At 46.2% G+C, this 16,268-nt stretch overlaps 1 protein-coding gene and 1 long non-coding RNA gene across 2 annotated transcripts; both read right to left on the reverse strand.

The window, feature by feature from the left end:
• Positions 1-1,058: 1,058 nt before the first annotated feature.
• On the reverse strand, positions 1,059-8,569 carry LOC114116360 (uncharacterized). Its single transcript, XR_003590294.3, has 2 exons — positions 5,941-8,569; positions 1,059-3,773 (listed from the first exon to the last, which is right to left on the reverse strand). It is a non-coding gene; the product is annotated as an uncharacterized LOC114116360 (long non-coding RNA).
• LOC101109545 (large ribosomal subunit protein uL13) lies at positions 3,308-4,917 on the reverse strand. Its single transcript, XM_004011664.6, has one exon. The coding sequence runs from the start codon at positions 4,893-4,895 to the stop codon at positions 4,284-4,286; it is 612 nt and encodes a 203-aa protein (XP_004011713.1). The 5' UTR covers positions 4,896-4,917; the 3' UTR covers positions 3,308-4,283.
• Positions 8,570-16,268: the final 7,699 nt, after the last annotated feature.

A 16,268-nucleotide genomic window follows, 5' to 3' on the forward strand; every position in this document is an offset into this window, starting at 1 on the left:
AAAGGAGCAGGGTTCACCAGATAAAGGAAGCAAGGCTGGGGAGAGGGTCTCAGGTAGACGGGGAGTGTTGCTAGGGTCTGAAGACTAGAGACGTGGAGGACTGAGCAGGCAAAGGGTGAGGACTGGGTGGGGGGGGGGGGTGACGGGCTAGAGCGGGGAGGCCAGTCACATCCTGCTAAGTCAGGGGTTTGTATTTACTGCTCCAGGAGAGACCCAACTGGCCTGCGCCCAGCACCAGGCTGATTTATCAGCTCCAAGTGCCAAGAGTGGGTGCGTCACCTGTTCTGAAATCCGAGGCACACAGGGGCCAGGGTGAATGCTATCTGTCCTTTGTCCAGTGTTGACCACAGCTGCCTCGGCCCTGTGGACTCTGGCCTTGGTTCTCGGCAGGAGAAAAGTTCCAGGAACGGAAATGTCTCCTCCCAGGACCCGCTCCACCCTCTGTTCACCTCTTGTCCCTGCTCTTTATCCAAATCTGAGGTCCTCTCTGTCTTCTCACTCGTCAGGTCAGGCAGGAGCGAGCACTGTGGTTCCCCTGTGCCCTCCAGACAGGTGATTCGCATGCGGAGACCAGATGGGCTCACCCTGGTGTTTCTTTTTCTTTTTTTAAAAAATAATTTTATTTATTTATTTTTGGCTGCAAGGGCTTTTCTCTGGCTGCAGTGTGGGCTGCTTCTCTTTGTAGTGGCTCCTCTCGTTGCGGAGCACAGGCTCTAGGGAACGTGGGCGTCGGTAGTTGTGGTTCCCGGGCTCCGTTGCTCCGCGGGCGTCTGGGATCATCCCAGGTCAGAAACTGAACCCCATTGGCAGGCGGATTCTTTGTTTCTGTGGAACAACCAAGGTTGTTTTCCCATCAGAGAGTTAAAAACCCCTTCAGCTGTGCAAGGGGAGGCAGATGGAAATTAAGTAGGAGAGAAGGTGAGAAGAGAGAAAGAAATCTCTTGCCAGTGTTTCTGTTAAACCCTGCCTCCTCCCACCTGCTGCTGCTTGTGGTGTAGTCTTCTTTGTCTCTGAACTCAGGGTGGGTGGCACCTCCTCCAAGAAGCCAACCATGCCTCCCCCCTTTCTTAAAATTTAGTTTTTATTGAAGTGTAGTTGATTTACAAGGTTGTATTAATTACTGTGCTGTGCTAAGTTGCTTTAGTCATGTCTGACTCTGTGTGACCCCATGGACTGCAGCCTGCCAGGTTCCTCTGTCCATGGGATTCTCCAGGCAAGAATACTGGAATGGGTTGACATACACTCCTTCAGGGGATCTTCCCGACCCAGGGATTGAACTTGCATCTCCTGCATTGAAATGTGGTTTCTTTACCTCTAGTGCCGCTTGGGAATCCCTGTGTTAATTACTGCTGTACAGCAAAGTGACTCAGGTATACATACGCGTACATTCTTTTTTTATATTCCTTTCCATTACGGTTTATCACAGAATATTAAGTACAGTTCCCTGTGCTATACAGTAGGACTTTTGTTTATTCATTCTGTATCTAAAAGCTTACATCTGCTAATCCCAGCCTCTAACTCCTATGCTCTCCCACCCCCATCGCCCTTGACAACCACCAGTTTATTCTCAGTGTTCCCTGATTTTGTTTTGGTTCCATGGGCTAGTTCATTCGTGTCATATTTGGGTTTCCACATATAGATGATATATAGTATCTGTCTTTCTGACTTACTTCATTTAGCTAGTGTTATTCACATTGCTGCAAATGGCGTTATTGCATTCTTTTTTATGGTTGAGTAGTAGTCCATTATCAGAGAAGGCAATGGCAACCCACTCCAGTACTCTCGCCTGGAAAATCCCATGGACAGAGGAGCCTGGTAGGCTGCAGTCCATGGGGTGGCAAAGAGTCAGACACGACTGAGCGACTTAGCAGCAGCAGCAGCAGTATTCCATTATGTATACATAATAGCATACACACATACACACACACACACACACATCTTTGTCCATTCATCTGTTGATGGACATGTAGGCTATCTCCATGTCTTGGCTGTTTGGACAGTGCTGCGATGGACATCAGGACACCACGCTCCTGCTTTGAATTGATGCTTCTCCTCTGCTTTTCAGTTCTCTCTGCAGGTGTCCAGCTGTGATTTTTGTTGACTGTTGCGCCTCCCCCACTAGACTCTGCAGGCAGAGTCTTTATAGTCTGAGCCACCAGAGACGCCTCAAAGGATACTCAACCTCATTTCTCCCCCACCAAGCTTCGGTTTGAATTTGGACTGATTTGAATTTGAAGGAAGATTTGTCCTTGATAATTACTTGAGAGCTAAAGACTGTTTGTAATTCTTACTTGCTTGAGCCCACGAAAGAGGAGGTTACTCTGGTTTCTCATACTTTACAAGGGACGGTGGACCTTTTATGGCTCAGAGGCTTTAGGAGTAAGTGAACTGATGGCTCTACCAAAGACGATTTTGCTACATGGCTGCAATAAGATGTTTATGCCTGCCATGCCAAATTGTCTCAGTTGTGTTCAACTCTTTGCGACCGCAGGGACTGTAGCCTGCCAGGCTCCTCTCTCCATGGGGATTCTCTAGGCAAGAATGCTGGAGTGGGTTGGAAAAAAAAGGTTGGTTCTGGAGTATAGTATTTCAGTTCTGGTCTTGGGTGTGTAACTAACTAGAAGATGACCTTAGGCGGATGACTCATGTTGGACTGTTTTTCCCCATCTCTGAAACAAGGAGGCCTGGGTTAAATGAATTCTGCCACCTTGCATCTTGATGTCTCTGAATCCATGGCTTGTTTACCTGGATTCCTTGGCCAGAGTCCCCTGGAGTCCCTTTGAGTGTTTGCCTACCATGGGCTGGACCTCCTCCCCGGCTGTATCACTCAGAGCCCCTTGTCACTGGCTTCTGGTTGGGCTCGGCCCTGGGAGGCAACGGCAGGAGACTGGAGGGCTGCGGCTTGATGGGGAGGGAACCTTCATTTTTCTCTTCCTCTCTCTTTGGTGTTGTCACCAGCAGTAGCTACAACCAGGACTCCAGCTAGTGGTCCTTCCTACATGGCACTGGCTTCTGGTCACACTCTTCCCCCGAGGTTCCTTCAGCCCCACAGGCCTGGCCAGACCCGGGTACCTTGCCTGTTCCTTTAGCCCCACCCCCACTCATCTAAACAGCCCCTTCAATGTGCTCGCTTCAACTGAACCACCTGTGGTGGGTAACCTTTCCTCTTGGGCTTCTGACCCTCCAGCACTGCATCAGGGCTTCACGTTTGTTATCTAATCGGTCCTCACAAACCTCCCCAATGCAGCCATTATCTTCCCATTTTACACCCCAAAAAACCAAGGCTCTGAGAAGTTCAGTCACTTGCCTCCAGAGACAGGATTTGTATGGCCCAGCTCCGACATCAGTGTTCCTCCTATCCCAACTGCTGGTCGTGTGTATCTTCATCTCTTCCCCTGTTTCCAGGCAGAGAGACTTCTCAACCTTTCCATTCTTCATAGTTTTGCTTTCTGGTATCTTGGGACAGGGCATTCATCTATCTAGCTCCAACTTTTACGTCTAGAAAATGTCAATGTGCCCACCTGGAGTCTTAATTCATCCGTGTTGGTGATAGTTGGTGAGAGCTGTTAGTCGAAACCCTGCTTTCATGCTCGTCCACAGTCAGCCCAGGCAGGCAGGGGGCATGATCCTAGGGAAAAGCGTTCTCCTGCTGCAGGGATGAGGCAGGGATAGGAAAACAGTGGGCAGTCTAACACCACCCTCTCTGGCTCCGGCCTTGAATCCTTCAGGTTTGTCTTTGATCTTGGAAGCCAAAAGCCTCTCCCCAGTTTATCCTAAGGAAACAATCAGACACACAGGAGACCAAGGATGAACAAAGATTGCAGTAGCAAAAAGCTTGGAAACGACCTGCCTGCCCATCAGCAAGACGCTGGTTAAGTAAATCATGGTCTGACACTGAAAATGACTCAGTTGAAAATCTGCTGAAACTGATCTGTATGTGTTGACATGGAAACAATGTCCAGAGCAAGTTGTGAAAGGAAAGGGATTGGGTTATAAAAGCGTGCATGTGGTGGGATGCAATTTTTATAAAAAATAATCTTGATCTGTTTTGTTCTCTCGCCACATCCAACCAGGCAAAACTACAGCCTGCAGACTTTAGGCCCTTTGACTCCTCACTGATCCAAACACTCTGGCAAGGCCCATTTCCCCACCCCTACTGGGTGGGGGCGGGGTGTGTGTGTCCTATTCTTCCTTCACCATGGTTCCCATTCATCTTCCCATCCCTTCTTCCCGTGACCTTTTTTTTTTTTTTTTTAAAGAATAAACAGTCAATTTTATTTGGCTCAGACTAGGAATCCGTGAGTCTTGAGGACCTCTGTGAATTTGCCAATTTTCTTCTCGATGTTCTTTTCGGCCTGCTTCCGTAGCCTCATGAGCTGCTTCTTTTTCCGGTAGTGGATCTTGGCTTTCTCCTTTCTCTTCTCCTCCAGGGTAGCTGTTACTGCCTGGTACTTCCAGCCAACCTCATGAGCCAGGCGCCCTAGGTAGGCAAACTTGCAAGCAGGCTTCAGACGCACAACCTTGAGGGCAGCAGGAACCACCATTCGCTTTTTCTTGTCATAGGGTGGTGGGATCCCATCAAACACCTTGAGGCGCTCCAGAGCAGCCTGGCCCCGCTTGGTCTTGTGGGGCAGCATGCCTCGCACTGTCCGCCAGAAGATGCGGCTGGGGGCTCGGAAGTGGTAAGGGCCACGGGAGGGGTTGGTGTTCATCCGCTTGCGGAGAAAGGCCAGGTATTTCAATTTATTTCTGTAGAAATTGCCAGAAATGTTGATGCCCTCACAGCGCACGACCACAACCTTCTGGCCCAGAAGCACCTGCTTGGCCACAATGGCCGCCAGGCGGCCCAGGAGATGGCCTCGGCCATCGAGCACCAGGACCTGCCCCTCCGCCATCTTCGGCAGCCGCCTGGGAAAGTTCCCGTGACCTTTGGTGGATCACTTTGCTAACTGCTGTGACAGCCCATTGCATTGGGATGAAGTTAGTCATCTAGCCTCCTGCCTTCCTCACTAGTGAAGATGATTCAGTTTGGGGGCTCCGGAGTTAAGCCCTTAGTATGTGTTGTATTTTTAAATTTTTTGGTTTTATATTAGGGTATAGTTGACTAACAATGTTGTGTTAGTTCCAGGAGTGTGGCAAAGTGCTTCAGTGATACATACACATGTATCTATTCTTTTTCAATTCTTTTCCCATTTAGGTTATTACAGAATGTTGAGTAGAGTTCCTTGTGCTGTATAGTAGGTCCTCGTTGGTTATCTATTTTAAATATGGCACGTATCTGTAGAATACGTGAACGAGTGAATGAACCAAGATGGGATGCTGGAGGAAAGGGTAAAATTGATTTAGTTTCTTTCACATATATGCTTTAGTCTGGGCCCTGCGGAGGCTACACATAATGTTAGAGGCAGAAGAAATTGGCACCATAACCTAAAAACTCTAAAATGTAGGGACTTCCCTAGTGGCCCCGTGGTTAAGACTCCAGGCTTCAACTGCAGGGGGTGGGGGTTTGATCCCTGGTCAGGGAAGTAAGATCCACAAGGCATGGCCAGAAAAAAGCTAAACTGTAGAACACACCTTTCTAATATCTCATGGAAATGCTTATATTAAAAACACAACAATTTTGAGACCATTATGCTAGGAGGAAAAGAGAAAGCTCTTCTCAGTAAAATGCCAACTAATAAACATAGAAGGAAAGATATGCTTTACCGTCTGAACCACCAGGGAAGCAAAAGGAAAGATAGAGCTACCAAAATCACCATTTTTCAGCCATCAAAATATTCACTGATTTAAGCAGAAGTAATTCAACTTGATTCTCAAGTTCATTGAGAATCAATAGCAGAGGCCAGAATCACTGGGTGAAACATTAGAGAACAGGATATTTACACAGTCTCCAGATATCTGCCACAGATTACAGATTATTTACAAAAGGAAAAATGATACCTTTACAGTGGAGAAATCTGGCAGACACCACCTTCACCAAATGATCAATGTCAACAACACCAATGAGAGGATAAACTGACATCTGGTACATTCCGACGTGTGGCGCTGAGAAGGCCATGCCATCTTACGTCATATTCCTGCCAGAGTCCTGTAGCATTCAAGAACCAAATCATGAGGACACCATCAGACACGTGCAGCGAGACAGTGACCTTACTCGTTAAGGATGTCATTGTCTTCAAATGTAGAAGACAAAAGGCTGGGGAACGGTTCCAGATAGAGAGGAAAGAGGCATGACAAGTAACTGCAAAATGTAATTCAGGGTTGGATCCTGGAAACAAAAAGTTGATGTAAAGGGAAGTACTAGACCACAGGCAAAATTAGAATGGATTGTATATGAAATAGTAGGATTGCAATGATGAAACTTATGGATTGTATACAAGATAGGATTGTAGTAATGATACTTATGGATTGTATATGAGATAGTAGGATTGTAGTAATGATACTTGCCTGAAATTGGTAAGGGTGTTATGGTTATGCTTTATTGGAATTTTGTGTGATGAAACATTTTGAATGTACAGAAAAATGAAGAGTATAATAAATATCTATATGTTCATCACCTCGTGTTAACCATGAGTTTGCCATCCTTTGTTTTCTGAAATATTTAAAGTATTTAAAAGTAAGTTATAAATATCTCATGGGTGGTGCTAGAGGTTAAGAACCCACTTGTCAATGCAAGAAATATAAGAGATGCGGGCTTGATGCCTGGGTTGGGAAGATGCCCTGGAGGAGGAAATGACAAACCACTCCAGCATTCTTGCCTAGAGAATCTCATGGATAGAACAGCCTGGTGGGCTACAGTTTATAGTGTTGCAAAGAGACACAACTGAAGTGACTTCGCATGCACGCACACATGATATTTCACCTCTTCATTATGCATCTTTGAAAGATGACATTTTCTTACATAATCCCCAGACCAGTAATATGATAGCAATGAATGATAATTTCCTAGTATCATCTAACATCTATCCACATTCAACTTTTCCCAATTGCCTCTCAATGTCTATCTTAGAGTTCCTCCAGTCAAACCAGGATCCTGTCAAGATGATATTTGGTTGTTATATAAGAAAAGCCCAAAATTTTTGTCTTAGATCTTGGCTTTCTTAATCTCCTACCGAGTTCCTCCCTTCGGTGCTTCTTTCCTTCCTTTCTCCCACATTATTGATGGAGAGCATTATGCTGGGTGATTCATCTGGGGGTACACAGATGAATAAGATAAGATCCTTGCCTCAGGGATTTCAGGGCCCAGTGAAGGAGGAACAATCACAGGAATAGGTAATTATCAATCAGCGTGTGAGAGCTCTGCCAGAGACGGACACTAGGTATTCCACAAGTCTTCAGCTTCCATCAGATCATGGAGGAAGAAAAAGAAAGAAAAATTGGTTCAAGGAGGCAGCTGGAAAAAACAACTAAATAAACGTTTTACAGGTCATGACGTGGATGTCAAATTCCCTTAGTCTCCTGGTCCTTCATTCTTAGGCATGCATAGGAGATGATCATGAAAACCATTTGATACCCCAGTTACTCAGTCTGTTTTTCTCTTCAAAGCTCCTTGAAAGACTCCACCCAACCCACACCTCCCGTTCCAGCCGGCCTTCCATGACCACAGACATGAAAGCCAGGCTCCCAGCAGGGAGAGTGGTCCACACCGGTGGCCTGGGACAGGACGGAAAGTCCTCAGGGGCTATGACTCATATACCAGCCTATTTTGAGTGCTTGCGCTCATGTGCCGCTTCCAGGGTTGTAATGGGTACACAGCCCTGATGAACACTTGAGAGGCTGAAGCTTTGTGGTTAAAAGCATGGGCTTGGAACTCCTTGGTGGTCCAGTAGTTAAGAATCCGCTTGCCAATGCAAGGGACATGGGTTCGATCCCTGGCCCCGGAGGATCCCACATGCTGCAGAGCAATGAAGCCCATGTGCCGCAACAACTGAGCCTGTGCCCTAGAGCCTGGGAGCTGCGACTCCTGAGGCCTGCGTGCCCTGGAACCTGTGCTCAGCAACAAGAGAAACCACTGGAGACAAAGCCCACGAACAGCAAGGAAGAACCAGGGCAGTCAATTAAAAAAAAAAAAGCATGAGCTTTCCTTTCAGAGAAATGTGGGTTCAAATCCTGGTTCCCCTGGTGGCTCAGATGGTAAAGCATCTGCCTGTAATGCAGGAAACCCGGGTTCGATCCCTGGGTCCCGAAGATCCCCTGGAGAAGGAAATGGCAACCCACCCCAGTATTCTTGCCTGGAAAATCCCATGGACAGACGAGCCTGGTACGTTGTAGTCCATGGTGTCACAGAGAGTCAGACATGACTGAGCGACTTCACTTTCTTTCTTTCTTTGTTTGGGTTCGAATCCTAGCTCCGACACTCACTCTTTCCTGTGGCTTTGGGCAGATTCCTGAATCCGACTTTGATGAAATCGTTCTGAAGTCTGAACTTTACTCTGATGTGGAAAATGATGCAGTTTCTCCATTGCAGGGTTTCAGTGTTTCCCTGTGCCATGGAAATCTTTCCTCCTTGAAGTCCTAGCCATTCTGATAGAGAGCTTCATCCTGCAAAGACCAGCCCAGTTCCCAGTCTGATTCCTGTGATGGAGCCTGGGAGGTTTATTCACCTCTATGGGCTGGAGACAGTGCTTAGCAGTGTCCAGGCAGAGAGCAAGGGCAGCTGTCTTTCCAGGGCAACTGGTCAAATGACCCCAAACAAAGGTTCTCTATTTCTGTAACAAATACCATTGTGGGTGTAGTTTGGTTGAGGAGAGATGCAGAGTGATATGCCCTGGGTTGGGGGAAATATTCTTGTACAGCCTACTTTCGCTGCTCTTTAATTAAACACCGTTTATGGGCACACAAGCACCTTCAAAGTTCCCTTGGGCGGTGCTGACAATCCTCGCTCAAAAGCTTTAGACCTATCGCCCTAAAGCTTTCTTTAGCTCACTGCTGGCCAAGTGAGCTGGAGTCTGGAGACTTTTAAGAGAATGTTGGCCCAGATTCCTAGGATCATATGATCACACCATCTCAGAAATGGAATGAATAGTTGGTGGTTGTCTGGTTTAAACTGCCTCATTTTCCAAACGAGGAAACTGAGGCTTAATCAGGGGCAATGACTTTCCCAGGGTTGAGAAAGACAGTAGTAAAACAGGGGCCAGAACTTGGTGCCCCTTTATTCTGGGATAGCCTTGGCATGGATGGGGCTTTCCAGGTGGTGGTAGTGATAAAGAACCACCCTGCAAATGCAAGGACATTAGAAACTCAGATTCGATCCCTGGTTTGGGATTATCCCCTGGAGGAGGGCATGGCAACCCACTCCAGTATTCTTGCCTAGAGAATTCCACGGACAGAGGAGCCTGGCGGGCTATACAGTCCATGGGGTTGCAGAGAGTTGGACGCAACCGAAGCAACATAGTACGCTTGCCATGAACACTCCCCCGTGATCGTGAAAAGTTACTTGTTCAACTGTTTTTCTGTCTGTTTCTGGTCTCATGAGAATTCCTGCCAGACAGAGAACAGTTATGAACAGATGTGAAGATGAGCATGGTCCATAGAAATGGGTAATGAGACATCCTATTAATAGCAAGACACGCTTTCAGTTGGTTTTCCAGTTTCATTTCACATTTACTGAAACAACTTCTCATGTAACCCTACTGAAGCTGTGAGCCACATGGTCCAGTCCTAGGATTAGTTACAGAAGCATAATCCAAATAAAACCAAACCATGAAAAGAGAATTTAATATTTTTCTCATCTTTCTGAAAGGACATTCAGCAGGCTTCTGTGTATACCCCATGGCAGCATGTCTTTTTTTAAAAATTAAATTTCTTTCATAGTGAATTATTTTGTAAAAAAATTTGCTTATTGGCTGTGCTGGGTCTTAGTTGCTGTGTGTGGGCTTTCTGTAGTTGTGGAGAGTGGGAACTACTCTTTGGTTGCAGTGTACAGGCCTCTAATTGTCGTGGCTTCTCTTGTTGCAGAGCATAGGCTCTAGAGAGAGTGGGCTTCAGTAATTGTGGTGTATGGGCCTAGTTGTCCCACACCATGTGGGATCTTGCTGGACCAGGGATTGAACCCGTGACCCTTGCACTGGCAGATGGATTTTTAACCACGGGACCACCAGGAAAGCCTGGTAGCACGTCTTAATGTTCTCTGGACTCTTGCTCAATTATATATATATATATCTGGTACTCTGAAGCTGTTCCCTTACCAAAACTTTGAAGAATTTTTTTCCTTCTTCACCAGCTGCAGTGGCTTCCACTTACTGAACTTCCTCTTTTTCTCTCTCTTCATTCTTTATTACATGGATTAATTTGGCCTGTTTACATCCTTCTGCTTCAACCCCTTTGCTACTCTCTTTCTTTGCCGACTCTAGACTCTACACCAGAAACGTCTAGGACTTGATCTCTTGGGAGATGAGGGAGGAAGAATTAGGCTGTCAGTTAGGAGTCTCTTGGGCAGGTTGGGTAAAGGGAAGAAATATGTAAACAGTAATCTATTTTATCCATCATGGGTATTTTCCCACAAATGATTTTTTTTCAAATATCTTACTACTGTCCCTAGTCTAATTAAACTTTTGATATTGCTAGGGCAGATTTTTTATACAATGAAAGTGAAAGTCGCTCAGTTGTGTCTGACTCTTTGCGACCCCATGAACTGTACAGTCCATGGAATTCTCCAGGCCAGAATACTGGAGTGAGTAGCCTTTCCCTTCTTCAGGGGATCTTCCCAACCCAGGGATTGAAGCCAGGTCTCCTGTATTGTAGGCGGATTCTTTACCAGCTGAGCTACCAGGGAAGCCCAAGAATACTGGGGTGGGTAGCCTATCCCTTCTCCAGTGAATCTTCCCAACCCAGGAATCGAACTGGGGTCTCCTGCATTGCAGGCAGGTTCTTTACCAACTTAGCTCTCAGGGTAGCCCTTATATATATAATACACAACCGAATTTTGCATGCTTGCCTCATCCTGAACCTGTGTTAGCAATAAAGATAAAGAAGACCCAAGTCACATTGTTATGCTGTACACCTTAAATGTGAGCAGTGCCAGATGTCAATTATATCTCAATAAAACCGGAAGGAATAAGAAACCTTAAAAAAGATGTAGATTTTATCTGCAAGGAGATCACAGGTTATATGACAGAGAGGCACAGAGACAATTATAATACTGTGTGTCTGGAATTATAATAGAGGTATATGGAAGGGATTTTAGGAGCACTGAGGACGAAGCCCCTGACTTGCCTGGAAGGGGTCAGGACAGGATTCTTGGGAGACGTGATATTATTTCTCTGGATCAGGCAGGAGAGAACCTGGAGGGTGTAGGGGACACAGAGTAGTTGAGGATGGGCTTGAATAATGTGCATACACGTATGTGTGTGTGAGTGAGAGAGAGAGAGAGAGAGAGAGAGAGAGTGCGGATGAAGGGAGAGATGGGATGGGGGATACAGGGGATTGGAGGTTGGGAGGTACAGGCAGGGTACCAGGAAGAGTAGGGCTGGAGCCAGGAGGAGCTTGGGAGCCCCTGAGGGAAGAGAGGCATGATGGGACTTCTGCTGTGGAGAAGATGAGCCTGGTTGCCACCTGGAACACAGATGGGGCTGTGGGGAGAGATGGGGCAGGGAGGTAGGTTAGGAGGCTGTGCAGGCAAATGAGGGGGAGGGTCTGCATGATGACCGTGGCTTTGGGGGCAGTGGAGGGATCCTTCAGAGAAAGATTTGGGAGCTAGAAGTGAGAGAAACTTGTGTTTGGTTAAAACCCAAGAGAAAGGCTACCCACTCCAATATTCTGGCCTAGAGAATTCCATGGACTATATAGGCTGCTGCTGCTGCTGCTATGTTGCTTCAGTCGTGTCCTACTCTGTGCGATCCCATAGATGGCAGCCCACTAGGCTCCTCTGTCCTTGGGATTCTCCAGGCAAGAACACTGAAGTGGGTTGCCATTTCCTTCTCCAATGCATTAGAGTGAAAAGTGAAAGTGAAGTTGCTCAGTCGTGCCCCACTCTTAGCGACCCCATGGACTGCAGCCTACCAGGCTCCTCTGTCCATGGGATTTTCCAGGCAAGAGTACTGGAGTAGGGTGCCATTGCCTTCTCCCTGTATAGGTCACAGGGTTGCAAAGAGTTGGACATAACTAAGCGACTTTCACCACACACACACACACACACACACACACACACGGACGCCAAAAACGCCCCCCACTCTTGGCTTGGGTGATTGAAGCTGCTGCCATTAACTGTTCACCAAGACAGGAAATAAAGGAGCAGGTTTAGGGGGAAAAGGATACAGTTAATTTGTAGTAATTTAAATGTTCCTTAAATCAGCCCCCCTTATAATTCAAGAGTTAACTTGATTCAGTTTCTAGTTTCTACCATCACACTCTCTTTCTCTTTCAGTTCAGTTCAGTTCAGTTCAGTCATTCAGTCGTGTCCAACTCTTTGTGACCCCCTGAATCAGAGCAGGCCAGGCCTCCCTGTCCATCACCAACTCCTGGAGTTCACTCAGACTCGTGTCCATTGAGTCAGTGATGCCATCCAGCCATCTCATCCTCTGTCGTCCCCTTCTCCTCCTGCCCCCAATCCCTCCCAGCATCAAAGTCTTCTCCAATGAGTCAACTCTTCACATGAGGTGGCCAAAGTATTGGAGTTTCAGCTTCAGCATCATTCCCTCCAAAGAAATCCCAGGGCTGATCTTCTTCAGAATGGACTGGTTGGATCTCCTTGCAGTCCAAGGGACTCTCAAGAGTCTTCTCCAACACCACAGTTCAAAAGCATCAATTCTCTGGCGCTCAGCCTTCTTCACAGTCCAACTCTCACATCCATACATGACCACAGGAAAAACCATAGCCTTGACTAGACGGACCTTAGTCGGCAAAGTAATGTCTTTGCTTTTGAAGATACTATCTAGGTTGGTGATAACTTTTCTTCCAAGGAGTAAGCGTCTTTTAATTTCATGGCTGCAGTCAACCATCTGCAGTGATTTTGGAGCCCCACAAAATAAAGTCTGCCACTGTTTCCACTGTTTCCCCATCTATTTCCCATGAAGTGATGGGACCAGATGCCATGATCTTCATTTTCTGAATGTTGAGCTTTAAGCTATGTATTAAAAATACATAATCATATATAACTATGTATAAAATATATGTATTAAAATACATAATCATATATAATATAACTATGTATAAAATACATGTATTAAAAATACACAATCATGTATAAAATACAAATATGTGACTTCCCTGGTGGTTCAGACGCATTATCTGTCTACAATGTGAGAGACCTGGGTTCGATCCCTGGGTCGGGAAGATTCCCTGGAGAAGGAAATGGCAACCCACTCCAGTACTCTTGCCTAGAAAGTCCCATGGGTGGAGGAGGAGCCTGGTGCAGGCTACTGTCCACAGGGTCACAAAGAGTCGGACATGACTGAGCGACTTCACTTTCACTTTCAAAATACAAATATATATGAAAATTAAAATATAAATATATTTTTAAGTATGTAAAATTGAGACACTATAAAATTCACCCATTTGACGCGTACAGTTCATGGCTTTTAATATATTTGGAGTTGTGCAACCATCACAATATCAATCTTGTAACGTTTTCATTACCCCACAAAGAAATCTCACATCTCCTAGCCCTCACCCCCAATCCTCTCTCTGCTCCATCAACCCCCACTTTCTCTCTCCATAGACTTGCTTATTCTAAATGTGCCACATAAGTGGAATCACAGCAAGTATATTTCAGACTGTAATCCAATCTGCCCTGCATCTTTAACTGTTATCAGTTCTGCAGACACGTGCTGAGCAGTGGGGTAAGAGTGTAGGTTTTAGTCATGACTCTTTTATTTCTAAATGACAGTAAAGCAACTTGAACTAATTTCGAAGCACAAGGGGGATTTATTGGCTCACATAACTGGTAAAGATGGGGTGGACCTAACTTTAAGGTTGACTGGATCCAAATACTTAAATTATGTCATTTATCTCTCTCCTTGCTTCTGTCTCTCTCTACCTTTTTCTTGCTCTCTCCCAGCTCTCTTTGCTTCAATTTCTTTAAACCTCAGGGAGGACTCTCATTAACCCAGCTTGTGTCACGTGCGTACCCCTTGGGCCACTCACTGAGGTCAGAGATCATGCTATGATTGGCTAGGCTTGAGTCACATGACTACCCATGGAAAGAAGGGTTTGGTCCTGGGTTTAAAGGGGAAAAACACGTGTATAGAAGACTTTCCCGGGCGGGTGGGGGGGGGGGAAGGGGTGTGAATGTTGCTGAAAGAGAGGACGAAAGGAATGCTGGATGGATGTTCAGCACATTTCCTGGTCAGGAGGAGCAACACACTAGAAGATTGAACAACCAAACAGTACCTGGACAGAACTAGATAACATCTTGTGGTTATAGGAGTTCAGAGCAGCAGGGCTTCCGGAGAACCAGTTGGGATACGTGTGTCTTCCTTAAATCCAGCCTCTCGGTCACCCACAATGTACCTGTGTTTGGTCGGTGGAACTTCAACTGGGACTGGAAGAAATGGGGAAGGGGTGCATTCTAACAGGGGAAATTGCGTGGACTCACCATTCAGCAAGCAGACCAGAGGGTCCCAAGGAAGAGAGACGACTGGGTGAGGAGTTGGGAGATCATTTGGAGAGATGGACCTGAGCCCAAAGCTGTGACCCAAATTCAGCGATGGGAAGTAAGTCGGAGGTAAAAGATGTGGAAGCTATTTTGTTTCACTTTACATATCTTTTATGTAATATGTTACTCATCTTGGTAAATCCCAAACTATGGTTTTGATTTCCCATCAGCAAGCAAATAACATGGTTCTTTGGCAGTTATTCAGGGTCTTTCCAAGTGGAAATCACTTTAGTTTTCTTTGTGACTGTGTTTGAATTAGGGTGATTCGGTTGTTTGTCAAAGTGGGTTGTTCAAAACTGATGGTTTCTTGTTTTGTTACACATTAACAGACTCCTTGTTGAATTTCTACTACTTAACATCCTGACACTGTATACACTTTTTCACTTCTGCTTCTTGTACTATTCTCTGATTTATGCATTTGGCCAACCCCCTACTCATCCTTCAAAACATAGATCACGTTTCCTTGAGGGGAGAGATTATACCTAACTTCTCTCTCACCTGGCAAGTGGCACAGGGAGAAATGAACTCATGCATGAATGAGAGGACTCATATCCATCCAGCCTAAGGATGGCACGTAGGTTTTGTGTCACTTATGAGTGCACTTTAATGCAAGTGTCAGTCAAATCCAATGAGTGGTGGGTTAAACAAATAGGTATTTATTTTTCTCACATATCAAGCTGCTAGAAAATTTTCAGCTGTGGCACTAGTCCAGGGACTCAAAGAAGCCATCGTGGCCTTAGTGTCAAGATCAGCGATGCACACAAGGTAAGAAGAGGGAGGAAGGAGACTGGCACCAGCACGTGCATCTTATTGGCCACTCCTGGCTGCAAGAGAAAGTGACTTTCTCACCTGGGATTGGGGTATGTCAGTTCCTGAGCAATATCTTGGGACGATATTAGCAAGGACGAATGAGGGGATGGATACTAGCTAGGCAACCAGTGGCACCCACCACCTATGTCATCTCATAGGTTAATAGATTTCAAGGTGAGGCTGTGTTCAGTATTGTGAAAGCCGTCCAAGTCTGCCAGGCAAAGGCACTTCAATTGATTATTAATGTCTGCTGTGAATGTGGAGTGGGCCATATAGCATTCTTGGTGTGTATTGTCATCTCTGATCCATCCCCTAGATTGATCTGTGTGTTGGACCATCTGTTTCCCCCTCCTCACTTACCCCACCTGTTCTGTGTGCTGGGAGGCAGATTCCAATGGACAGGACCAACAGATCCGCTTACCCTTTGACTTGGGTTGATTTGGCCACTGAGAGGCGGTGGCTGGAGAACAGAGGGTGGGAGGAGAATGATGTCAGGGTATTTCTCCTCCTGTTGGGTCTCCATGGTTTCCTGAAGGCCACATCTCCTTTCAGAAACCCCTTTCTGTCCATCTATCCTTTGTAGGTCCCAGTAACTGCCCCACCACTTACCCCTTCAGACCAAGCTCCTTACATCCTCCCTTTTTCTCTTCTCCAAGCCCTGCCCACAGCTTTGTAAACATCATTTTAATGCACTTCCTTTAAATCCCCCAGTTTGTGCCCTGTCTCTTTTTCTCAAGGATCCAGCCTGAGGCAGTCTGTAATGCTTTAGGGGCTTGTTCTGCAGGAGGGTGTGAGAGTTATGGATGGAGACCTTTGTCTTCCCCCCTCCTCAAAGTCCAGGGCAATGTGCCTCCTACCCTCTACA

The sequence above is a fragment of the Ovis aries genome, chromosome 9 (genome assembly GCF_016772045.2).
Source record: "Ovis aries strain OAR_USU_Benz2616 breed Rambouillet chromosome 9, ARS-UI_Ramb_v3.0, whole genome shotgun sequence".
NCBI classification, from domain to species: Eukaryota; Metazoa; Chordata; class Mammalia; order Artiodactyla; family Bovidae; genus Ovis; species Ovis aries.